Source organism: Bos indicus, chromosome 7 (genome assembly GCF_029378745.1).
Source record: "Bos indicus isolate NIAB-ARS_2022 breed Sahiwal x Tharparkar chromosome 7, NIAB-ARS_B.indTharparkar_mat_pri_1.0, whole genome shotgun sequence".
In the NCBI taxonomy this organism is placed as follows: domain Eukaryota; kingdom Metazoa; phylum Chordata; class Mammalia; order Artiodactyla; family Bovidae; genus Bos; species Bos indicus.
In genome coordinates, this window is record NC_091766.1 from 5,783,712 (window position 1) to 5,808,639 (window position 24,928).

General features: G+C 57.3%; 2 protein-coding genes across 6 annotated transcripts; one reads left to right on the plus strand and one right to left on the minus strand.

The window, feature by feature from the left end:
• Positions 1-5,692: 5,692 nt before the first annotated feature.
• On the minus strand, positions 5,693-9,055 carry GTPBP3 (GTP binding protein 3, mitochondrial). Of its 3 annotated transcripts, XM_019963888.2 has the most exons (10): positions 8,873-9,054; positions 8,319-8,572; positions 8,121-8,207; positions 7,830-8,032; positions 7,591-7,663; positions 7,357-7,500; positions 7,009-7,174; positions 6,505-6,783; positions 6,249-6,328; positions 5,693-6,126 (listed from the first exon to the last, which is right to left on the minus strand). In XM_019963888.2, the coding sequence occupies exons 1-10, from the start codon at positions 8,923-8,925 to the stop codon at positions 6,035-6,037; spliced, it is 1,431 nt and encodes a 476-aa protein (XP_019819447.2). In that variant the 5' UTR covers positions 8,926-9,054; the 3' UTR covers positions 5,693-6,034. The 3 variants fall into 3 exon arrangements, with proteins under 3 accessions (XP_019819447.2, XP_019819445.2, XP_019819444.2); XM_019963886.2 differs by having other exon boundaries at positions 5,693-6,328; positions 8,873-9,052; XM_019963885.2 differs by having other exon boundaries at positions 5,693-6,328; positions 7,357-7,663; positions 8,873-9,055.
• A 3,425-nt stretch (positions 9,056-12,480) lies between these two features.
• ANO8 (anoctamin 8) lies at positions 12,481-23,368 on the plus strand. Of its 3 annotated transcripts, XM_070792569.1 has the most exons (19): positions 12,484-12,800; positions 13,563-13,673; positions 13,778-13,910; positions 14,093-14,231; positions 14,312-14,408; positions 15,043-15,159; positions 15,248-15,375; positions 15,473-15,634; positions 16,112-16,264; positions 16,369-16,495; positions 16,619-16,674; positions 16,936-17,010; positions 17,209-17,340; positions 17,738-18,556; positions 19,011-19,202; positions 19,309-19,440; positions 19,524-19,634; positions 21,170-21,839; positions 22,673-23,368. In XM_070792569.1, the coding sequence occupies exons 1-19, from the start codon at positions 12,695-12,697 to the stop codon at positions 23,053-23,055; spliced, it is 3,843 nt and encodes a 1,280-aa protein (XP_070648670.1). In that variant the 5' UTR covers positions 12,484-12,694; the 3' UTR covers positions 23,056-23,368. The 3 variants fall into 3 exon arrangements, with proteins under 3 accessions (XP_070648672.1, XP_070648670.1, XP_070648671.1); XM_070792570.1 differs by lacking the exon at positions 17,209-17,340 and having other exon boundaries at positions 12,485-12,800; XM_070792571.1 differs by lacking the exons at positions 19,011-19,202; positions 19,309-19,440; positions 19,524-19,634 and having other exon boundaries at positions 12,481-12,800.
• The last annotated feature ends 1,560 nt before the right edge of the window (positions 23,369-24,928 follow it).

Below are 24,928 nucleotides of genomic sequence, written 5' to 3' on the forward strand. Positions count from 1 at the left end.
CAACTTGGAACAAACATGGGTAGACGCCAGCTTCCCTCAAGACGCGGGCATCTCCATGTGCGTGTGCATGCTAAGTCACTTCAGTGGTGTCCGACTCTTTGCGACCCCATGGACTGTAGCCCACACCAGGCTCCTCTGTCCTTGGGATTCTCCAGGCAAGAATACTGGAGAGGGTTGCCAGGCCCTCCTCCAGGGGATCTTCCTGACCCAGGGATCAAACCCGCATCTCCTGCAGCTCTTGCGTTGCAGGCAGATTCTTTACCACGGAGCCAAAGGGGAAGCTTGAGGCATCTCTATATGTGAAGAGAAATGGCAAAATCATGTAATCAATAAGGGTTATATGAAATGCCTACAAAGCCCCCCATTATGACAGCAATAATATGAATTTAGTGCTTTTTTAAAATAGCAGATTAAAAAAAATTTTTTTTTTAAACAGAAATTGAAAAAGCAGTTTCTTTTTCATTTTTTATTGTAGTATAGTTGACTGGGGCTTCTCCTGGTGGCTCAGCAGTAAAGAATCGCCTGCAATGCAGAAGACGTGGATTTGATCCCTGGGTAGGGAAGATTCTCTGGAGGAGGAAATGGCAACCCACTCTGGTATTCTTGCCAGCAGAATCCTATGGACAGAGAAGCCCTTGCATCCATGGGGTCGCAAAGAGCTGGACATGATTGAGCAACTGAACACATAACACACACAGTTGATTTATAATGTGAAAGTTTCAGGTGTACAGCACAGTGATTTCAGCTATACACATACATAACTATATTTAAAAAGCAGTTTCTTGGACTTTGGTGGCCCAGTGGTTAAGAATCTTCCTGCCAAGGCAAGGGACACAGGTTCGATCCCTGGTCCGGGAAGATCCCACATGCTGTGGAGCAACTAAGCCTGTGTGCCACCGCTACTGAGCCCGAGTGCTGAAGAACCCGTGCTCCGCCACAAGAGAAGTCACTGCAACTACAGAGCAGCCCCCGCTTGCCTAACTCGAGAAAGCCATGCGTAGCGACAAAGACCCGGTGCAGTCAGAAGTAAATAAACACATTTTTAAGGCAGTTTCTTAAATAATACAAATCGGTTTCTGAAAAAGCAGATTGTCTACCTGTAGCTTTTGTTTTTGGTAGGTTTGCAAAGATTTCCCCAGGTACAGATAATTACTGAGGAACTGTAGCCTGTTTTGCAGAAACTCCTTATTGCAGAACAATTTCACAAAAGTCCCAGGCATTTGTTTTTTGAGGGGATTTTTGATGGGAAGGTAGATGTTAGAAAGGGCATCAGTGTCCAGTTTGGGAGCACTTCAACTCACTGATCACTAAATAAGTAGGAAGCCAGGGAAATTTTGCACATTAGAGGGACCCAGGGAAATCATATCATACCAATTAGACTGGGGTGGGGGAAGGAAAAGGATAAAAAGCCATAATCCCTACTGCTTGTGAAGATGTAGAAAAAAGGGCATTTTCCTACAGGACTGGTAGAAATGCCCATCTCATCCGGGCCCTTTTGGAAATAAGTTTAATGATATTTAATAAAAGTGAAGACAGGGAATTCCCAGGCAGTCCAGTGGTTAGGACTCCTTGGTTTCACTGCCAAGAGTCCAGGTTCAATTCCTAATCGGGGAACTAAGATCCCACAAACTGTGGAGCACGGTGGGGGGCGAGGGGGCGTGGAAAGTGAAGACAAACAAATCCTTTGATTCTGCAACCCCATTCCTAGCACTTTGTCCCTGAGAAGCAAAAACTCCAGGAAACAAAGCAAATGGTCATCGGGCGGAGAACAGCCTAAAAATTGTCATCTAGAGTCTCAGCTTGTCTGTCCCCCCAGCCCAGCCCATCCCCTGGGACCTTGACAGGGAGGAGATGAATCACGAGGAGCCAGAGCTGGCAATGCCACGCTTAGGGCAAGCTAGTCAGGAGGGACAAAGGAGCGATATTTCCTGGATACGGAAACCCGGGCGAGAGACAGGCCGCTGCAGGAAACACTCGGCTGGGGCCCCGCCAAGCAAGGGCAGGAGGGTCAGCCAGGCCCAGCCGCCCAGACGGGCCAGTCTGGAGGCCCCAAGGAAGCCGGGACGTCCCTGACCCTGAGCCTACTGCCTGAGCAGCCAGGAGTAAGGAGTCCTGGGGAGGACGCTGACAGCAGCCAGTTCTGAGTTTGGGTTCCAAACCCCGACATTCCTGCATTCAAATTTTGGCTCAGTTGATCTCAGCCTCCATTTACTCACCTAGAAATGAATATAATAATAATAACATGAGGGAGGGGGATTCAGGATGAGGGGGACACATGTATACCTGTGGCCGATTCATGTTGATGCATGGCAAAAAACATCACAATATTGTAAAGTAATTATCCTCCAATTAAATAAATAAATTTAAAAAAAAATCATCATTCTAAACTCTCTGGACCCATGGATGCAGGTCTTTGACTCTTGGTTGGTCTCTCCCATTCAGAGCATCCCAGGATATCAATCTTCCAACCAGCTCGGTGGGCTATAGTTCATGGGGTCGCCAAGTGTCGGACACGACTGAGGGACTAAGCACAGCACAGCACGGTACCAGGTCAGTCCTCCAACACCTGGGCCTCAGCCTCTGCCTCCTTTGTAGCCTCCGTGCTGATCCAGAGGGATCCATTCATCCCAGGATCTGACCGTGTGTCTCTCCCACTCACACCCTCCCTGGCTCCTTAGTGCCCTGGGAATAAGGCCTAATCCTCAGCTCTCTTGTGCCTTCCTCCCCACAGCCAGTGCAGCTGTTCCAGACATTTGACTCTTTGACCGAAGACTCAGTGACTTTTAATCTGTATTGTGCCCTCAGACTAGAAGGCTTTGTTCTCGCCTGCCAATTCCCCAAGGCCCCACCCTAGAGATCGCTCCCCCTGGCAGCCCCTCTGAATGCCCCAGAGTTCTGGTTCCTTTGGGGTACTTCCCCTACACCATCCCTCCCTCTTTCCAGTCCTGATCCTGGAGCTCTGACTTCTCCAGGCTGAGGCCCTATGCGGGCCCCGCCCTGCCCGGAGAACCAGGTGGGGGTTGAGTCCTAGTCAGGGAGCAATTGGCAGACCCCCCTCCTTGATCCTGTGGTCCAGCCACTGGGTGAGGTTCTGACTCTTTGGGGATTTCCTGTGACCTCTATAAATAACCCCCATGCCTGCTTCCCACAAACCACCTCCCCCTTCTTGGAAAAAAGGGACTGTAGCCAAGGACCTCAGTCCGTGATGTGCCAGGGACAGGGTAAGTGGGCGGGGCCGAGGCATCCTTTCCCAAGAGCATCTTTCTCCCCACCCGGACCCCACTCCTCCCTGCTGGGAGCCCTCCAGACCCTCCCCAAGCAAAGGACATCTGGGCACCCACCCTCTCTACACCTACATTGCTGCTTCTTGTCTTTCTGCAAAATGGACCTAATAGTAATATCCACGGACTGAACTGGCGTGACCCTTCCCTTCCAGGAGCCCCCCATTCAGGGGGGACCCCAGCTGTCAAACAAACAAATCAACAGAAAGTGACATATTGCAATGAAGCCATGATGAAATGGAGTCAGAGAGTCCCTATAATTGCGTGATGGGCCCTGGAAACTTCCCAGCCTCTGCTCCTGTGTCCCTTGAAATCTGAGAGTTTGTATCTTCAACTACTGGAGGTGGAGATTTTTTTCTGATTCTGGAAAAGAGCTTGACCCTATTTGAGACTCCATTTCCACCTCTGGCAAAAGGGGAGTTAACTATTCATATTCCATCAGGTGGGTCGTGGAAGCCTGGATCCCTGAGACCTTAGGGGGCCGGAACGTCACTGGAGTGTCAGGCACTTTTTTTGTTAGGGCAAAGCGCCCTCTGCTGCTTCATCACCTCAACAGCTGCTGCTAAGCTGCTAAGTCACTTCATAGTCGGCAGCCCACCAGGCTCCCCCATCCCTGGGATTCTCCAGGCAAGAACACTGGAGTGGGTTGCCATTTCCTTCTCCAATGCATGAAAGTGAAAAATGAAAGTGAAGTCGCTCAGTCGTGTCTGACTCTTAGCAACCCCATGGACTGCAGCCTACTAGGCTCCTCCATCCATGGGATTTTCCAGGCAAGAGTACTGGAGTGGGCTGCCACTGCCTCAACAGCAGATCCCCCATAAGTGAAAGTCACTCAGTCGTATCCAACTCTTTGTGACCACAAACCGCCTCGTCCTTGGACTATAGTCCCCCAACCATGGACTATATAGTCTATGGAATTCTACAGGCCAGAATACTGGAGTGGGTAGCTGTTCCCTTCTCCAGGGGATCTTCCCAACCCAGGGATTGAACCCAGGTCTCCTGCACTGTAGGCGGATTCTTTATCAACTGATCTATCAGGGAAGCTCAGATCCCCCATAAGTCCCCATAATCAAAGGCTTCACTATCAGGCTCTCCTCTCCGGGATTTCTTTCTCCCTTCTAGCACTCACTCATTCTACTTCCAGCCTCACTGGCCACCTCGCTGCCCCTCAAACACACTGTGATGTTCCCACCTCAGGGCCTTTGCACATGCCCTGCCCTCTGCCTGGGATGTTCCTGCTGGCCTCTTCCGTCTTCTTCTCACCTTTCAGATGTCAGAGTAAATTCCATATCTACCCTCATATCCATCCCTGACCAGGTCAGGTCTCCTTATCATACGTTTGCACAGCAGCCTTCAGAACTCAGGTTTCCCAGGTGACTCGGTGATAAAGAATCTGCCTGCTGACGCAAGAGTTGGAGGAGACGTGGGTTTGATCCCTAGGTTGGGAAGATCCCCTGATGGAGGCAATGGCAACCCACTCCAGTTTTCTTGCTGGGATCATCCCATGGACAGAGGAGCCTGGAGGGCTACAGTCCATTGGTTGCAAAGTGTTGGACACGACTAAGGGACTGAGCAAGCAAGCATCCGACCTCACCAAAAGGAGCTGTGTCTCTTCTTTAATAAGGGCAGGAGTGCGGACTTCCCTGGCATTCCAGTGGTTAAGAATCCCCCTTCCAACGCAGGGGATGAAGGTTCGATCCCTGGTCCAGGCACTAAGATCCCACATCCCGGGGACAACTAAGCCCGCCCACCACAGCTACTGAAGCCAGCACACTCTGGAGCCCATGCTCCGCAACTAGAGAAAGCCCATGCATCGCAATGAAGACTAAGAACAACTGAAAATTAAAAAAAAAAAAACAGGAGCAGGAGCAATGCCTACTTACTCCCCTCTGTTTCCAGCCCCCTGCACTCAGTCTGTTACCCAGAAGGCCCCCAGTGAACTCAAACTGAAATCTAACCTTATGTGCAAATCCCCTGGGGGCTTCAGCAACTAAATACTTCTCTGAACCTCAGCTTCCTCATCTGTAAAACTATGACGACATAACCGCTGCATTGTGCTGTTACGAAGATGCACTCAAATGATGGGTGCGATTCTAACACATCGTAGGGACTTGATAAATATCCACTGAGTGGATGACTAAGCTTGGAAAGGAAGAAGGGATTTTGCAAGTCAATTTGAGCAGAAAAGCAGCAAAGTTTCAAGATTAATACCACAAAAGGAATGACAGCTTGGGACTTTCCTGGCAGTCCAGTGGTTAAGATTCCCAGCTTCCACTGCAGGGGGGCAGTGGTTCAATCCCTGGTTGGGGAATTAAGATCCTGCACGCTCTGTGGTGCAGGGTGGTGGTGGTGGTGGTGAGTGTTGGGGAAGGACAGTTTGCAGAGCAATAAACACCAATTTGTGTACAAAATACAAGACAAAATATATTTTATAGGCACAAATATGCAAACATATACAGAAAGTTCTGGTAGGATACAACCACCAAGGAGAGGGTGTTCAAATATTTCTGGATCACCTGTTTTTTACCTTCCTTTGGTATTTGCAAAATAAATTAAAAACTATAAAACAAAAACCTCTGAGACCTTTCAACCTCCGTCTTGATCCTCTACTCCTCCTCCCCCAGCATCATGGGCCCAAAAGGACCTCCCTTCAGCCCCACTCAGCGCCAAACCCCCGAAATCTGGCCGGCTGCCGCTCAGTCACTACCAGCAACAGAGGCTTTGTGGTTTGTGGTCAAGTTCCCCCCCTTGGCCTAAGCTGTTCCCAGATACCCCAAGGCTTCTGGGTGCTCCTCCAGCCTGGGTCTGAGCTTCCGCTGTCCCCTCATTTGCCCACGCAGAAGTCCTGGAAGATGATATCCAGAATTTCCTCAGTGCCCCCTCCACCAGTGAGATGACTCAGATGCCCTCGGGCTACCCGAAGTGCCTCGGCTGCCAGGGCTAAGTCTTTTGCCTGCTTGTACTGACCAAGGGCATCCAGGCAGCCCCGGAGGTGGTGTTGGTGCCTCGACCGTGTCAGAAGTGGGCCTGTGGACGGGTCCCCACACCTGGAAGGGACAAAGGATAAGGTCTCTCTCGGCATTCAAAGTGGGGGGAAGGGGAACAATCGTACCCCGTTTTTAGATACAGAAACTGAGCTGGCAGGGCCAGCTCTGCCCAAAGCCAGTGGCTTAGCCCCCAAACTTGGACAGAGCGAGGTTGCCCAGTGGGCAAGGGGGCTCACAGTGCAGCCAGCTCCTTCTTCAGTGCTTCTAGGAGGCCGTCCAGCCCCTCACCCGTCAGGCAAGACAGCAACAGGTGGGAGGGGAGGTCAGGATGGAGGTCTGAGCGCCCAGCGGGCAGCAGGTCTGATTTATTCAGCACAAGCAGAAGGCGCTGGCGGCTCCCATTGGGGTTCCTGGCTCCTGCCGGGATGACAACGGTGTCCAGGAAGTTGCAGCTGGCCGGAGAGGCCAGGTCAGAAGCATCCAACACGGCCAGAATGAGGTCAGCCTGCTCCAGCCTGGGAGGCGGGAAAATGGAGCATGGACCCCAGAGCTGCGCAATGAAGAGCATTCGGCAGGGACGGAGTAAAGGCCAAACCCAAAAGCTGCCCTCCCCAAAGAACTGAGGCCCCACCTAACGGGGTTTAGTAATCTCTCCTCATTAAGGACTAATGAAAGAGAAATGCAACTGGTAGAAACAGCAAAGGGCCCGCGTTTCCCCCTCCTACCTCCCTCCTGCCCACCTTTTTTGGGCACGCCGCACGCCCTCCTGCTCCACAGGCCCCACGCCTTCCCGCAACCCCGCAGTGTCGCTCAGCAGCGCTGGGAATCCGGCCAGGTCCACGGGGGTCTCCAGAACATCTCGGGTGGTCCCCGGCTCCGGGGACACGATGGACACAGGCTTCCGGCCTGGGGGTGGGGGTGGGCTCAGAGGAAGCGGGTGTGGTGGAGATGAGAGGGTCCCTCCCTTAGGCTCCACCCCCGGGACGGACAGTTTTCAACCTCCCAGGCCCCTTCCCTACCCCAGAAAGCTCAGCAGCTTAGCTCCCAGCCCCGCCCCCTGCCCTGAGCCCCGCCCCCTGCCCACGCACTGAGCAGGTTCACCAGGCTGCTTTTGCCGGCGTTGGGAGGTCCCGCAACCACCACGTGCGCCCCTGAGCGGAGCCTCTGCCCGCGCCTGGCATCTCGAAGATGTACGCCCAGCGCCACCTCCAGCTTCCGCACCTCACTATCAGCTGTGGATGGAGGAAAGGAGAGAGAGAGTAAGAGGACCTGGGGGGGCTGGATGCCAGATGTCTCCGCCTCCCACCCCCAGGGGGACCCACCTTGATCCAGGACGCCTTCCTCCAGGTTGTCATCCTCACTAAAATCGATATAGGCCTCTACATGGGCCAGAGCCTGAGGGAGGGAGAGGTGGGTAGTGTGGTCATACAGAAACTCACCCCGAGTGGGTGCCCGGGTCCAGCCTGACCTTAAGGGACCAGATTGGAGGCTCATAGACAGGAAACTCTAACACAGGAAAAGGTTAGGTAGTGTCTCTGCGGCAAGGTATGAGTGTACTTGCTTTAGTGAGGGTCTCGGCCCAGCCGCGACAGAGGTCACCTAGCTCCCCATCGAGCTGCCTCAGGGCCTGTCGCCGCTGCGCCTCGGTTTCTGCATGGATCAGGTCTGCCAGCCCCTCCACCTCCGTCAGGCTCAGCTTCCCGTGGGCAAACGCCCTCCTGGTGAACTCGCCTGCTTCCGCTGGCCTCAGCCCTGGCACACTGCCTGCGGGAAGGTTCAAGATCCTGAGGCCCCTGGCCCGTACCCAGGTCACCGGCGTAGCAATACCTCAAAGCCAAGGCTGCAGACTTACCCAGGGCCTGCAGGACACCACTCACCACGGCTGGCCCTCCATGCACGTGGAACTCCGCGCAATCCTCACCGGTAAAACTTTGGGGACCTAGTATGTTGAAGAGATGGGTGTCAGCAGGATACAGCCTGGGCGACCGCCTGGAAGGAGGAAGTTGGGTCACAGGAGCTACTTGAGGTTCCGGATCTGAAAGTCCCGTACCTGGAAACCAAAGCACCAGCGCGCGGTCCAAAGGCTCCCCAGAACGGGGGTCGCTGAGCAGGCGCAGGCAGGCTTTGCGGGCCGGGGGTAAGTCCCGCGGCGCCGTGAGGCTCTGGAGGGCGTGGCCGCTGGCAGGGCCGCTGGTTCGGATCACCGCGATGCCGCAGCGGCCTTGGCCAGAGCTCAGAGCGAAGATAGTGGCTCCGGAACCGGGGGCCCGGTAACCACTGCCCTGGCGCGTGCACAGTCTGGGACTGGAGAGGAGGAGAGTCAGTGCATCTGAGAAGCTCTGACGCCAGAGTGGCAGGTGGATAGATGGCTCGATGGTCGCGTGATCCCCCAAGTGGAAGTTTTGTGGCTAGGGGATGGACTGATCGGAAGTTCTGAGGCCAGAAGAAGACTGGATTGCGGTGGGCTCTGCGGCAGGGGGTGGGGCTTGGACGGAAGCGAAAGGTGGTCCTGCCGCAGGGAACCGGGCCCCCAGATCCCAGGGAGAGGGTTTGGGGCCCGAGCAACACCCTACGCTGTCACAGCCCTTGCCCAGATCACCCCACCTGTGAGGCCCACGTGCAGCCCGGGATACCAGGGTCCACAGCCCCCGCCACATGGATTCGCAATCAGCTCCCCGCCTGCCCACCCTGCCGCGGGGGTCTGCAAGTCCTCGCAGGAGGTTCCGCCCACTCCGCGGCGTGACTGGTAAAGTGCTCAACAATTCTCGATTATCATTGGGCCCCGTAGAAAACGTACCGCCCATCCACTGAAGATCTTCGCTTCTACTGGCTAATGACAGGGAAAGAAGCCGAGGGCTCGCACGCTGCGGTGCAGTGAAATGGTGTTCCTCCAGCAACATTAGACAGAATTTTTAGGATCCTAGAGGGACCAGGTTCCTAGACACCGGAAATGAGGAGTGGCACAGGGCAATGGAAATTATAGGAAGGCGAGGGTTTGAGTCGAAGCAAGAGCATCTCGGGGGCTTCCCTGATAGCTCAGACAGTAAAGAATCTACCTGAAATGCAGGAGACCCATGTTCGATCCCTGGGTCGGGAAGATCCCATGGAGAAGGAAGTGGCCATCCACTCTAGTATTCTTGCCTGGAGAATCCCAAGGACAGAGGAGCCTGGTGGGCTGCAGTTCAGGGGGTCGCAAAGAGTCGGACACGACTGAGTGCCTTTCATTTTCAAGAGCATCTCGGTGGCCTGGAGGGATGAGTTCCGGGGAACCTACGCCCTGGCCCTGAGGAAATCTATTCCAAATTTCTGGGAAGACTTCTCCTTTTCTCAGAAGTCTACAGTTTCTCGCCCCTCCCCAGCTTTCCCTCCCGCCGTCCTTCTGCCTCAGACACCCTTCCCTTGACAAAGAGCCTCAGTGCCTAGCTCCAAGGTCCCCTCCGCTAGGAAGCCTCCCTAGGATCCCCAGCACAGTCCTCTCTCCTCTCTGGGCTACTCTGGCCCCGGTCTCCTCGTGCGGAGTTGTGTGTCCCGTCTGTCTCTGGCTCCCCGAAAGCCAGAAAGGGGAGATTATTTTCAGGTTAACCCGGGACAGCTCCGGCCGGCGAAATAAAGCGCTGATGGTGGAATTCCAGGCACTGGATAGGCGGGGTCTCCGGGGGTACTGTCACGCGGCGAATTCTCTGGTTCTTGGACGAGCGGGCGGGTGGCGCGACTATCCTTAGGGAAGACTGGAACAGAGTACAGTTCTAATGGTTAGCTCCACGCCTCGCTCTGTTCAGTTTTTTCATTTGTCAGTTAGGGAGTTTGGGATGGACATGTTCACATTGCTGTATTTAATATGGATAACCACCTAGGACCTACTCTATAGTACATGGAACTCTGCTTAATGTTGTGTGGCACCCTGGATGGGAGGGGAGTTTGGGGGCGAAAGGATACATGTATATGTTTGGCGGAGTCCCTTGGGTGTTCACCTGAAACTATCACAACATTGTTAACTGATTATACCCCACTACAAAATAAAAAGTTAAAAAAACACTTTCTTTTCATTTGTAGAAGAGGAGTGAATGATGACGTTCGCTGTCTCCAAGCTGTTCCATCCGTCAAAAGTATACATCAAATGACTACCGTGTAACCACGAAGAATCAGTCTGGGCCCCTGCCCTCGCTGATCTATCAGTCCAATGGAAGAGGCTACAGAGGATGGTCAGGGGGTCAGACAACAGAGAAAATACAGGGCCCCCAATTAAATGTAAATTTCAGATGAACAAGGATTATTCTGTCAGTATAATTAGGACCCATGCAATATTTGTGTGTGTGTGTATGTGTGTTAGCTGCTCAGTCATGTCCGATTCTTTGCAACTCCATGGACTGTAGCCCTCCAGACTCCTCTGTCCATGGGGATTCTCCAGGCAAGAATACTGGAGTGCGTTGCTATGCCCTTCTCCAGGGGATCTTCAAGACCCAGGGATTGAACCTGGGTCTCCTGCACTGCAGGCAGATTCTTTACTGACTGAGGGACCCGGGAAGCATGTAATATTGGGGATATACTAAAAATTTATTCATTTATCTGAAATTCATATTTAACTAGGAGAACTGTATTTTTATTTGCTAAACTTGGAAAAGGCAGAGGAACCAGAGATCAAATTGCCAACATCCGCTGGATCATCGAAAAAGCAAGAGAGTTCCAGAAAAACATCTATTTCTGCTTTGTTGACTATGCCAAAGCCTTTGACTGTGTAGATCACAATAAACTGTGGAAAATTCTGAAAGAGATGGGAATACCAGACTACCTGACCTGCCTCTTGAGAAATCTATATGCAGGTCGGGAAGTAACAGTTAGAACTGGACATGGAACCACAGACTTGTTCCAAATAGGAAAAGGAGTACATCTAGGCTGTATATTGTCACCCTGCTTATTTAACTTATATGCAAAGTACATCATGAGAGATGCTAGGCTGGATAAAGCACAAGCTGGAATCAAGATTGCCAGGAGGAATATGAATAACCTCAGATATGCAGATGACACCAGCCTTATGGCAGAAAGTGAAGAACTAAAGAGCCTCTTGATGAAAGTGAAAGAGAAGAGTGAAAAAGTTGACTTAAAGCTCAACATTCAGAAAACAAAGATCATGGCATCCAGTCCCATCAATTCATGGCAAATAGATGGAGAAACAGTGGAAACAGTGTCACACTTTATTTTTGGGGGCTCCAAAATCACTGCAGATGGTTGACTGCAGCCATGAAATTAAAAGACACTTACTCCTTGGAAGGAAAGTTATGACCAACCTAGACAGCATATTAAAAAACAGAGACATTACTTTGTCAACAAAGGTCCATCTAGTCAAGGCTATGGTTTTTTGCAGTAGTCATGTATGGATGTGAGAATTGGACTATAAAGAAAGCTGAACGCCAAAGAATTGATGCTTCTGAACTGTGGTGTTGAAGACTCTTGAGAGTCCCTTGGACTGCAAGGAGATCCAACCAGTCCATCCTAAAGGAAATCAGTCCTGAATATTCGTTGAAGCTGAAACTCTGATACTTTGGCCACTTGATTCGAAGAGCTGACTCATTTGAAAAGACCCTGAGGCTGGGAAAGATTGAAGGTGGGAGGAGAAGGGGATGACAGAGGATGAAATGGTTGGATGGCATCACCGACTCAATGGACGCGAGTTTGAATAAACTCCGGGAGTTGGTGATTGACAGAGAGGCCTGGCGTCCGTGGGGTCGCAGAGCCGGCACGACTGAACTGAACTGAAATTTGGGAACTCTATCCGGTCCTCTCTGAGGACGTTACATCCTGAAGGGTGCAGCAGTTCACTGGACAAAGAGGGCTTGAAGAGTGTCCTAGGTAACAAAGATGGTGTTACACATCCAGCATGTACTAAGACATGATACACTTATTCTCACTCTCCCTGTGGTGGTTGGAGTTATTGCTACCGAGAATCTCCCGCGACCAGGCTCACCACCCGCTCCCCCCAACCCCACCCACACCACCTACCCGCAAGACCATCTCAGATTCCAAACCGACGGGGAAACTAAGGCTTTAAGGCAGAGAATCCAGGCCCAGGGTGGGCGGTGTCGAGACCGGACACCAACTCGGGCGGGGAAAGGGAGGAGAATGAAAATTCGGCGCGGGCGGGGACGAACACCAGAGAACGAGGTGGGCGGGCGAGAACGAAACTCGGAAAACATCACGGGCGGAGTCGAGAACCAGAGAACGACGCGCGCGGGGCCGGGAAGGAGAATCGAGGTTCCGCGCGGGCGGGGACGAGAAGCAGCGCTCGGGCACGCGGGGACGGCGGCCGGCGCGGGCGGGCGCGGCCTTTGTCTCCTCCTCAGGCGCGCTCGGTGGCAGCACCGGCCCCATGAGACCGCGGCCCCAAGGCGCCTGGGCCGCCCGCAGCCCCTGACCTGACCTGCCCTCGCAATGGCGGAAGCCACCTCCGGCGCTGGGGGCACGTCCCTGGAGGGCGAGCGTGGCAAGAGGCCCCCGCCGGAGGGCGAGCCTGCAGCCCCGGCGTCCGGAGTTCTGGGTACGTGTGCAGCGCCTGGATCTGACAGGGTTGCAGGTGCTTGGGGTGTTCGCGGCAGGTCTACGGGGAGGGATATTGGAGTCAGCCGTCCCGGGCCTGGAGTCCAGTCGAGGCACCGGCTCTTCCTGGCACTGCGGCTGCGGCCGGGCGAGCGCGGCTGGAACGGTGCAGCGGGTGTGGGGTCCCAGCGCAAAGATATGGACACGCCCCTCCTAGAGCCCCGGTGCGGACTGAGCCCAGTCACCCCTTGGGCTACTCGATCGCTGCTGAGCAGTGATACGCTTAAGAGCGCCTCTCCACAGAGGATACAGAATCATACGGTCCTGGGTTCAAATCCCTGCTGGGCTCTGTGACCTTGGGTAACTTAAATGCTCTGGGTCTCAGTTTCCTCGCCTGTGAAATGGGGGTAAGAGCCGCACCCAGCTATGAGGAGACGCTGACATAATGTAGTGAGGTGCTCAGAGCTGTTAGTGAGCACCCCATCGATTGTGGTTTCGGAGGCGGAGCTGGGCCTCAAGAATGAGTAAGATTTGTAAGGGAGGACCTGGGGGAAGGGCATTCCTGGAGAAGGGCCTGGTTGGTACAAGGACGTGGAGGGAAGGAAACAAGCCAAGGCCAGAGCTCACAGGGCCTTGAATGCCAAGCTGAGTGCCAAGGAGCCCTGGCGAATGTGTGATCAGAGGCAAGGGTTGGAGGGACTAAGACTGGAGGCTAGGCCATCTGAGAATGACCTGACCCCAGCCTGCGCTGCCTGCTCCCCAGATAAGCTTTTTGGGAAGCGGCTCCTGCAGGTAGGTCGGTATCTGGTGTCCCACAAAGCGTGGATGAAGACGGTGCCCACGGAAAACTGTGACGTGTTGATGACCTTCCCAGGTACTTGTCTGTGCTCACCCGCCCAGGGCCTACACTGAATTCCCCCGAGCCGGGCTCCCCTGTCACTCCTGGCAAGAGCCATTGGTCCCTGTGCCCCTTGGCAGATACGACCGATGACCACACGCTGCTATGGCTGCTGAACCACATCCGCGTGGGCATCCCCGAGCTCATCGTGCAAGTCCGCCACCACCGCCACACACGCGCGTACGCCTTCTTCGTCACTGCCACATATGAGAGGCGAGTCCCTGTCCCTGGCCTCTCGCTGACCCTGCTACTCAGCTCCCCGCCCTTCCAAGCGCCAACTGCGAGGTCCAGCCACCCTGCATTTGTCCCAGACGTCCACCAGGTACACCATCCCTAGTTCCAGGATGGTGAGCCAGGGTCTCCCCGTGATCCCACCTCCCCTGCCCTTCCCGCAGCCTACTCAGAGGGGCCGACGAGCTGGGTCTGCGCAAAGCAGTGAAGGCCGAGTTTGGCGGGGGCACCCGCGGCTTCTCCTGCGAGGAGGACTTCATCTACGAGAATGTGGAGAGTGAGCTGCGCTTCTTCACCTCCCAGGTGCGGCCGGCTCTGGCCCCCAGCGCACATTCCTAGCCCGTGGGCGGCTGCTCCCTGTGCTCACGCCCTGTCCCCTGCAGGAGCGCCAGAGCATCATCCGCTTCTGGCTGCAGAACCTTCGTGCCAAGCAGGGCGAGGCACTACACAATGTGCGCTTTCTGGAGGACCAGCCAATCAGTGAGTGAGGTGGTCCCAAGCTTCCAATCATATGTGGGGAGTTGGCTGGGGCTCTTAGAGGACTGCTGTCAACGTAGGAGGGTTAGGAAGGCGGGGCCTAGATGAAACCAATCAGAGTCTCCCGAAGAGTTGGGCGGGGCCTGGAGATCAATCAATAAGCTGAAGGGTGTGGCCTTAGCAAGGGGTGGGGCTTGTCTCCTTGGAGGCAGGTCCAGGAGAAACCCTTTTCTGGGTCTGCGATAAGGTTGGGGCAGGACCATGGACAGCTCTCCACACATTGTGTGGTGAGCTCTGGGCCTCAGTATCCCCCAGGAAACCAGCCGCTGCAAGTTAACCTTCTAATGCCAGCTTTGCACCATTCTTCAGACGTTTGGAGGAATGAGCTGAAACCAAGCAGCTCTGTTTAAAAACGGGTTTCCCCACTGGGATCGCACCTCCCAGGTTTCGAGCACCCTTCCCCACCTGCCCCTTCACCTCCCAGATTTTGAGGAATGATGTTCCTTTCACCCAGAACTCTTCTCCTGGGAAAAGCGTTTGCTAGTTTAAGAGCAGGCAAAAAGTTATAAGTTGGGTTTCAGCCGAGGAGGACTGAACAGGCAGACGGGTGGGGTCACCCATTCTTGTTCCCCAACAGTCCCTGAACTGGCGGCCCGCGGGATCATCCAGCAGGTGTTCCCAGTCCACGAGCAGCGCATCCTGAACCGTCTCATGAAGTCATGGGTGCAGGCTGTGTGTGAAAACCAGCCTCTAGGTGTGGTCCTGGCTGGAGTGGGGGGTTGGTGGGGGTCCGAGGAGGCAGGCAGGGCTGACTGGCACCGCCCCCTCCTCATCCCCGGCAGATGAGATCTGTGACTACTTTGGTGTGAAGATTGCCATGTACTTTGCCTGGCTGGGTTTCTACACATCGGCAATGGTGTACCCAGCAGTCTTCGGCTCAGTCCTGTACACATTCACAGAGGCTGATCAGGTGCCGGGTGTGGACTGGACAGGGGGTGGAACACCTCAGACAACTTCCTCCCTGGACTGGGCCAGCCAACACTGCAGCCCTCCTCTGTCACCCTCAGACAAGCCGGGATGTATCCTGCGTGGTCTTTGCCCTCTTCAACGTGGTCTGGTCAACGCTGTTCTTGGAGGAGTGGAAACGGAGGGGGGCTGAGCTGGCCTACAAGTGGGGAACACTGGACTCACCCGGGGAAGCTGTGGAGGAGCCACGACCCCAGTTCAGGGTCAGTTGGGGCAGTCTGAGTTCAGGGACTTCAAGAATGGGGTAAAAAAGAGAAAACATACTGAGCAAGTGCATTACAAGAACAAAGTGGGAGGTGAAGTAGGGCTGCAGCTTCTGAGAAGGTTTGCCAAGTGAAGGGATCTGCATGCCCGAAGGGAGAGGTGTGGAAAGTTGGATTTGAGAGACTAGGGAGGGTGCATTAAGTGGACACACCCTGATAGCAAGGATGAGATGGCTGGATGGCATCACCTACTCGATGGACATGAGTTTGAGCAAACTCCAGGAGAAGGTGAAGGACTGAGAAGCCTGGCGTGCCACAGTCCATGGGGTCACAAAGTCAGACACGGCTTAGCAACTGAACTACAACAAACCATGATAGCAAAGCATCATAGACATGGAGTTTGAAGGGTTGGGAAGGGTGTGGGACAGAGGCAGCCCCTCTGATCTTGTGTTGGGCCATGCCCCCACCCTCTGCCAGGGCGTGCGGCGCATCAGCCCCGTGACTCAGGCCGAGGAGTTCTACTACCCGCCCTGGAAGCGGCTGCTCTTCCAGATGCTCGTGAGTCTTCCCTTGTGCCTCACCTGCCTAGCCTGCGTGTTCCTGCTCATGCTCGGCTGCTTCCAGCTCCAGGTGACCTCCAGTTCCTAGCCCTGGCCTCGGCCCCAACCTGTTCAGGTGGGCCCCGAGCCGAGCCCAGCGACCGGGGTAACCTCTGAACCCCTTTGTTCCTGCAGGAGCTGGTGCTGAGCATGAAGGGGCTGCCCCGTCTTGCCCGCTTCCTGCCGAAAGTCATGCTGGCCCTGCTGGTCAGCGCAAGTGCCGAGGGCTATAAGAAGCTGGCTGTCTGGCTCAACGACATGGGTATGCCCTGTGAGCGGAGGTCCCATTGCTCAGCCCCCAGCAGGAAGGGCCCCACTGCCTTCTGGGGTCCCTGCTGCCCATGACGGCCTGGGCTACACTCTCACTCGTCTCCTTGGCCCCCAGAGAACTATCGGCTGGAGAGTGCCTATGAGAAGCACCTCATCATCAAGGTCGTCCTGGTGAGTGGTGGCCAGCAAGCCGGCAGGGCTTCTTTTATTTTTTTAAATATTTATTTATTTGGCTGCACCGGGTCTTAGTTGTGGCACATGTGATCTAGTTCCCTGACCAGGGATCGAACTGAGGCCCCCTGCGTTGGGAGCACAAAGTCCTAGCTACTGGACCACCAGGGAAGTCCCCAGGCAGGGGTTCTACAGGGGACACATGGGGGTTCCTTGGGACAGACATGGCAGGGTGACCACCCCCCTGCCTGCTTCGCACAGTTCCAGTTCGTCAACTCATACCTGAGCCTCTTCTACATCGGCTTCTACCTCAAGGACATGGAACGCCTGAAAGAGGTGAGAGCCTGGCCTAAAGCAGTGCCCCCACGGCAGCTGGCTGTGGGGCCAGACCGGCCCAAGGGGTCCAAGGGCTCTCCAGCCCCTCCCTTCCTCCTCCATCCTTCTCTCCTCTCTGTCCATTTGTCTGTGTGTTCTCTCTCTGCCTGTCATGCCCCCCCCATCTGTCTGTCCACCTGTCCGTCGGTCCCTCCACAGCTCCTGATCGTCCTGTCCCTGTCCCAGAGCCTCGAGCGGCAGCTTTGGGCGGTGCTGGTCCCGCTCGTGGCCCTGCGGTTCCGCCTGCTCCTCCTCTCCCTCCAGGGCCTCCTTCTTGAGGCCCGGGCCAAAGTACGGGCAGGTGGTGGCGAGCCCTCGGGGCCTTGCCAGGGTGGTCAGTGTGGCTGTGCCGGGGGCCTCACGCCTAGCCGAGGGTGCATGCTCTGAAGGGATGGGGCTCCACTGACTGCGTGCAGGTGTCAAGAGCCCCTGGAGGCCCTGGGCACCAGCCGAGATCCGGGAGGTGTGGCATGATGGGAGGCCATGGCCTTCCCAGGTGATCAGCTAGAAGCGCTGTGGCCCGCCCAGCTGTGGCTTGGGGTTGCCTCTGTGCCCGGGGACATCCAGACTGGGCTCAGGCTGTGGCTGGATGTGTGCTTTGGGATGGTGGGTGCCCACAGCCTGTCCCAGTGCCCAGGGCCCCGCCCGCCCCCCACGAGGCCGCTCTCCACCCCCTTCCTACCCCCAGATGCTGGCCACACTGCTGATCACCCGCCAGTTCCTCCAGAATGTTCGAGAGGTTCTGCAGCCCCACCTGTATCGGCGGCTGGGCCGAGGAGAGCTTGGCCTGCGGGCGGCCTGGGAGCTGGCCCGTGCCCTGCTTGGCCTTCTGAGCCTCCGGCGCCCCGCACGCCGCCACCTCGAACCCCCGGCTGAAGAGGGTGGTGGTGGCAGCAGCAGTGGTGGGGGCCGCAGGTGTCTCAGCGGGGGCTGCGGGGCACCTGAGGAGGAAGAGGAGGCCGCGGTGGAGCGGCGGCCGGCGGGGGAAGGGGGAGAGGTGGGGGACGGGCCCCGGGGGGACAGAGAGGAGGAGGATGAAGAGGAGGAGGAGGAGGACGAAGAGGAGGAGGATGAGGACGAGGAAGGCGAGGAGGGCGGCCTCCTGGACTGCGGGCTCCGACTGAAGAAGGTCAGCTTTGCCGAGCGGGGGGCTGGGCGGCGTCGGCCGGGCCCAAGCCAGGAGGCCCTCCTGGAGGAGGGGAGCCCCACCATGGTGGAGAAGGGGCTGGAACCGGGCGTGTTCACACTGGCCGAGGAGGACGATGAAGCTGAGGGGGCTCCCAGCAGCCCCGAACGGGAGACTCCCCCGGCTGTCCTGCTCCGCCGGGCTGGAGGCGAGGGCCGAGACCAGGGGCCGGATGGGGGCCCGGATCCAGAGCCGGGCTCAGGCGACTCAGCCCGGAAGCAGCGGCGGCAGAACCGGTCGTCTTGGATCGACCCACCCGAGGAGGAACACTCGTCTCAGCTCACCCAGGCGGAGCTCGAGAGCTGCATGAAGAAATACGAGGTGAGGAGGGCACCTGAGGGTGGGGGCAGGGCCGTCGGCCGGGCTGGGCACACGGTCTGACGGTGGAGGTGGGGTGGGAGCGACAGGAAGGAATGATGGGCCCCTTTATGTGATCAGGGCCTTCCTGGTGGCTCAGACGGTAAAAAATCTGCCTGCGATGCAGGAGACGGGTTCAATCCCTGGATCAGGAAGATCCCCTGGAAGAGGGCATGGCAACCCACTCCAGTCTTCTTGCCTAGGGAATCCCATGGCTACAGTCCATGGGACTGCAAAGAGTTGGACACAACTGAGCGGCTCACCCTTATGTGGTCAGAAACTTGCTAACCTTGCTGAGCTTGGGTCCATGAAGGATAATCTGAGGGAGGCGGGCTTGATGAGAGGAAGGTGGGCTGAGGGAAGAGGTGTCCTGAGTTGGGGGAGAGCCTAGGCCCACCCACTGCGTGCCTGCCCACAGGACACATTCCAGGACTACCAGGAGATGTTCGTGCAGTTTGGCTATGTCGTGCTTTTCTCGTCTGCCTTCCCCCTGGCTGCCCTCTGTGCCCTCATCAACAACCTCATCGAGATCCGCAGTGACGCCCTCAAGCTGTGCACGGGGCTGCAGCGGCCCTTTGGGCAGCGGGTGGAAAGCATTGGCCAGTGGCAGGTGGGGAAGGGCCAAGGGCTCTGAGCCAGGATGCCCAGAGGTGGAGCGGGTGCTGGGGGGGCTGGCCAGACCCCACCTGAGCCCCTTGTCCCCCCTACCCCCGCAGAAGGTGATGGAGGTCATGGGCGTCCTGGCAATCGTGGTCAATTGCTATCTAATTGGCCAGTGTGGGCAGCTGCAGCGCCTCTTCCCTTGGCTCAGTCCCGAGGCAGCCATCGTGTCCGTGGTGGTGCTCGAGGTGGGACCGGTGGCCGGGTGGGGGACCCAGGCGGTGGTTGGGGGGTGTCCCCGTGCCTGCAGCCTCCTCCTCTGTCGCCTCAGCACTTCGCTCTGCTCCTCAAGTACCTCATCCATGTGGCCATCCCCGACATCCCGGGCTGGGTGGCCGAGGAGATGGCCAAGCTGGAGTACCAGCGCCGGGAGGCCTTCAAGGTACGTGGGCCAGGGCCCGGCATGCTTTACATCTCTGCTCCGAGGGGCTTCTCCCCGAGTCGCCTCTATGCGTCACCTGGCTGGGCAGTCACATCCTTAGGAGGGTAGATGTGCAGTTAGTGTTTGTTGCTTAGTCGTATCCGATTCTTGGTGACCCCATGGACTGTAGCCCACCAGGCTCCTCTGTCCATGAGATTCTCCAGGCAAGAATACTGGAGTGGGTTGCCATGCCCTCCTCCAGGGGATCTTCCCGACCCAGGGATCAAACCCAGGTCTCCTACATTGCAGGCGGATTCTTCACCATCTGAGTCACCAGGGAAGCCTAGGGTAATAATTAGCATTTCAAAAGGACCTGGTCCCTTCTGGGGTCCTGGTGGCATCCCGCACCAGGCCAGCACTTAGGAACTGTCATCTGCCAGCGTGCTGGGCATTGTTCTGTGTGGGGTCAGGGACACAGCCGATGCTTTCTAGAAGCCCAGCCTGTGCCACGTTCCCCAGAAAGCTGCAGAGCGGGCCAGGGAGCTCATCGCCACCAGCCAGTGGAGCCCCCCATGTGTGTGTGCTCAGCTGCTCAGTGTCCAACTCTTTGTGACACCATGGGCTGGGGCCCACAAAGCTCCTCTGTTCATTGAATTCTCCAGGCAAGAATACTAGAGTGGGTAGCCATTCCCTTCTCCAGGGGATCTTCCCAACCCAGGGATCGAACCCAAGTCTCTTATGAGAAGTCTCCTGCATTGACAGGCAGATTGTTTACTGCTGCGCCACCTGGAAAGCCCCAAAAATAGTGATGGAAATGTTCTCTTCTGGGTTGCCCATGTAGCCGGTTACTATAGATGACCAATGAGCGCTTGCAATGGGACCTGGTGCTACTGAGAAACCGAGCTTTTACTTCAGTTACCTGGTTGTTTGTTTATTGGCTATGCTTCGTGGCTTATGGGATCTTAGTTCCCCAACCAGGCATCAAAGCCGGGCCCTCTGCGGTGAGAGCACAGAATCCTAACCACTGGACTGCCAGGGAATTACCTTATTTCAGTTATTTAAAGTGACAAAACCATGGGAGTCCCCTGCTGGTCTAGCGATTAGGATTCACTGCCATGGCCCAGGTTCAGTCTCTGGTCTGAGAACTGAGATACCTGCGAGTCATGTGGCGGGGCCCAAAAATAATGATTTTTTTTTTTTTTAATTAACAATGCCGTGTGTGGCTACTGGCCACTGGACAGTCACAGCTCTGTCTCTCCCCAGTTCTCCAGAAAGCAGGGAACTGCTGAGGCCCAATATTTGTTTTAACTCTCCCAATTTCTAAGACAGTGTCTGGCATGAGACCGGGGACAGAATTGGTGGCCAGTAAATGCTTGCTCTCTTCTCAGTTCTCTGAGAGCCCTGGGGTGGGTCCAGGGATGCAGCTGGAACCCAAGAAGTGTGTGGATCTCTCCCCACTTCTGCAGGAGAGCCCTAGCGTGGGCCTGGGCCTGGGTGGGCAGCTGCTCACACACTCACTCCTCCCAGTGCCCGTAATGGCTCCATTCTGCCCTCAGAGACACGAGCGCCAGGCCCAGCACCGCTACCAGCAGCAGCAGCGGCGTAGGCGGGAGGAGGAGGAACGGCAGCGCCACGCCGAGCACCATGCCCGGAGGGAGCGCGACGCCAGTGGCAGAGAGGAGGCGCGAGCTGAGGGCTCTGGGTTGGACCCTGCTGCCCCGGAGAAAACCTCGGCCAAGGCCAAGGGCAGTGGGGCAGGTGGCCATGGGCCGGAGCGACCCAAGCGCCCGGGGTCCCTGCTGGCACCTAACAACGTCATGAAGCTGAAGCAGATCATCCCGCTGCAGGGCAAGTTCCTGTCGTCTGGGGCCTCGTCCTCCTCGCCGGCCGGCACAGGGGCCAACCTCACCACCCGGCCAACCCCTGCCCAGTCGCCCACTGGCAGCGACACCCGCCTGCCAGCCTTCCTTAGCTTCAAATTCCTCAAGTCACCTGAGACCCGGCGGGACCCAGAGCGTAGCCACTCTCCACCCAAGGCCTTCCACGCCGGCAAACTTTTCCCCTTCGGTGGGGCCCGGGCGGAGGCCGGGTCCAACGGGGCGGGCGGGCAGGCCCGGCAGGATGGGACCCTCGGCGGTGGCGGTTGCCGAGCCCAGCGGAGTGGGCTGGCGGACGAGGCTGCAGCTGAGGAGCCGGACACACCCCGGCCCGAAGAGGAAAGCTCAGGTCACAAGCTTTAACTCGGGGGTGGGGACTCTGGGCTGGGCTTTGGGGGTAGGGGTGGGGTGTCCAGGCGTGGGCAGAGGGGCTGAAGCGGACAGGGGAGGCTCGGTCTCCTAGTACCAGTTGGGGACCTGGGTGTGTGGTACATGGAGCCTGTTGATCAAAGCCTACTCAGTCTTTCCGGGTCCTTGAGAGCCTGGAGCCCTGTGCCTGACCCTCCTCATCCCCGGGGGAGGGATGCCAAAGTCCCTTGTCCCCCAGATCCCTTCCCAGGGTGCCCACCTGCCATGCTCTGGTGCCAGGAGAGATGAGGGAGCCCCCTTCACCACCTGGCCTAGCCTTTCCTGCCCCCATGAGACCCCACACCCAGCTCACTCTGGGGGACCGGAACCCCCAGGCCTCTATGCAAGCCCCCGTCCTGCAGCCCAAGCTGTTCCTGGAGGCCTTCCTTGGAGGTGGGGCTCAGGCTGCCCACTAGGGGAGTTCAGGGCTGCAGCCCTGTGTCCGCGGAGCAGAGTCACAGGCCTCACTGCCCCCCCTCCCACCTCATTCATGCCCGGGGTCCAGCGACCCATCCCAGGGAGCCCAAGAGGTGGCAGCTGTAGCACCAGGGACTTAGGTCGGAAGTCAGCGGGACTTCCTCAGACTTCCCTCTCTCCGTGAAGGGGAGGGGCCCAGTGCCCAGAGGCCGGGGATGCACCCGAAGAAGCCCACCCCTTGTCACTGATCAGAAGCAATAAGGCCCTCCATGTGCCTGAAAGCCCAGAGGGAGCGCGGGCTGGGTCCCCAGCGGCGGGGACGGCATCTCCCCGGAACGGCCCCTCTCGCCTCCGCAGGGACAGCGCTGGCCCCCGTGGGCGCCCCGGCCCTCCGCACCCGCCGCAGCCGGAGCCCTGCGCCGCCGCCACCGCCGCCAACACCAATGCCTCGGCCCCCGACGCCCCCCGCGGGCTGCTGGCAGTGGGATGGGCCGTGGGGCTGCGGGGGCGAGGGCGCCGCTCCCCGCCAGGCCCCTGCTGCCACTGACTGCCCGCCCTGCGCTCTCGCCGGGCCCCCGCCTGTCCCCCAGCCCCTGCCGGGGGATGCCAGCTTCTACAGCCTCCCGCCGCCGCCGCTGCCGCCTCCCACCTCCGTGCCCCCCCAGCCCCCCGCGCCCTCGCCCAGCCCCAGCTCCAGTCCCAGTCCTCAGGCCGTGTGCTGGCCCAGCGGCTGGCATTAGCTCCGCCCGCCTGCCTTCCTGTTTTCATATGCAATATCAATCACAGACGGGGCGGCGGCCGCCACCCAGAAAACACTTGGGCCGGGCCCGATGTACCCCAGTATTGGCTGCCCCCTCCTGGGGCAGGGCCGGGGGCCTGGGGCCCCTCTATCTGCCGTTTTCTTTTCGACCAGGATAGGGGGAAACAAAAAGAAACCCCCCAAAAACAACAGAAAACACACCCAGAATAGGCGATTATTTATTTGTTTTTAATTTATTTTGTCATATTTTTGTAAAACGGCAGAAATGCAATAAAAAGTATATTTCAACAGTGCCCAAAGGCGGAGCTGCTGAAAGGGGACTTCCGGGGCCTTATGACAAGGTTGGGGCCAGCTCTTTGGGGGACTGGTAGGCCCAGAGTGGGTTCCCCTTCTGTCCTGAGACCCTTGGGGAATGCCTAAGAACTGGGTCTCCAGGCCAAACGTATGGAAAACTCCAGAAATCCAGGCCTAGGGGTCCCCCTGGGAGAAGCTGCAGAGCCTCAGGCCCCATCTTCAGCCTCCTAGACAAAGGAAGAAATCTCAAAAAGTGCTGACAGGAATCAGCAGGTCAGGCCGTAGGTGTGGGTCCTGAGCCAGCCTCGGTCGGTCGTACAAGGCCACCCTTTCTGGCAGATCTGCCTCCCAGGCTGACATCTGAGAAGTCAAGGGCCACAGGGGGCACTCGGGGTGTGGGCGTCTGAAGGCACCTGGTGCCTGAGTCTCCATGTTATGGGGACGGTGTGTTCGGGGGCAGCATCGTGGAAGGGCTGGCACGGCCCTGCTGTGTGACCGCTGTCACACCGCTGTCACAGTGGCCAGGACCCTTCACTGAGTGATCAGGGATGGGCGTGGCCTCTCCCAGCCTCAGGGGGTCCACATCCAGAGGCTCAGAGTCAGAAAGTCCCTGCCCCAGGGCTGGTGGAGCCAGCGTGAGGCAGGGGCACTTTGGGAGGCCATAGAAAAGACATCAGGGTTCACTAGAGGCAGGAGAGCAGCCTGTGCAAAGGCACGAGGTGTGGGAAGGCAGAGTGTGGTGTTTGCGGGGAGCAGAGTTAAGGAGGGCCCCAAAGGCAGGAGGAGTGGGTGGAGGCTAGCTGAGGGGCCTAAGCTGGGGAGACCATGGAGAGGCCATGGGACCCCACCCACACCATGGACAGCGCAGGCAGGAGATGGCACACAGCCCCCTGGGGCCAGGGAGGTGTGGGTGAGCCTTGGGGAAGGACAGGCTGAAGGACAAGACCTGCCCAGGCCCCGTGGCCTTTGAAGCTGAACTCCTGCCATCTACTCAGTCACCAACAGCTGGTGACACCACGCGCCTCCCCAGGGCCAGGCCAACCCCTGAGACTAGCGATTCCAAGCTGGTCTGAGAGCCTCCAGGGACTTGGCATGACCTGGCATGACCATGGTCAAACCTGCCTTTCCTAAGCACCTGCTTTATGACCACTGCTGAAGAACTGAACACTGCTGCAGAGACACCCAGAGCTGGGCCCCACCACTGGGCAGCTGAGCCTAGAACCTTCCACCCAGCAGACCCCTGGTGGCCCAGGACCAAGCAGTCTGACTCAGGCTGCCATCTCCATGGTGATACCCTGGGACAGGCAACCCCTGCAGCCTGCTGTCTCCCTCACTCCACAGCCCGACCCCTCACCACCACTGCAGCGATCAGCTCCAACACTCTGGCTCCCGTTCAAGGGAGGGGGCTAGAAGTGGCATCCCCCTGGCCCTGTGCCCTGGTGCTCAGGGCCTTGAACCTTCTGCCTGGAGCCCGAATGCCCCCTACCTCCCTGGGGTCAGCCCCAAACCCAGCCCAGCTGGTGGCCAGGACTGGCCAAGGAATCTGCTGCCCGAGGGCA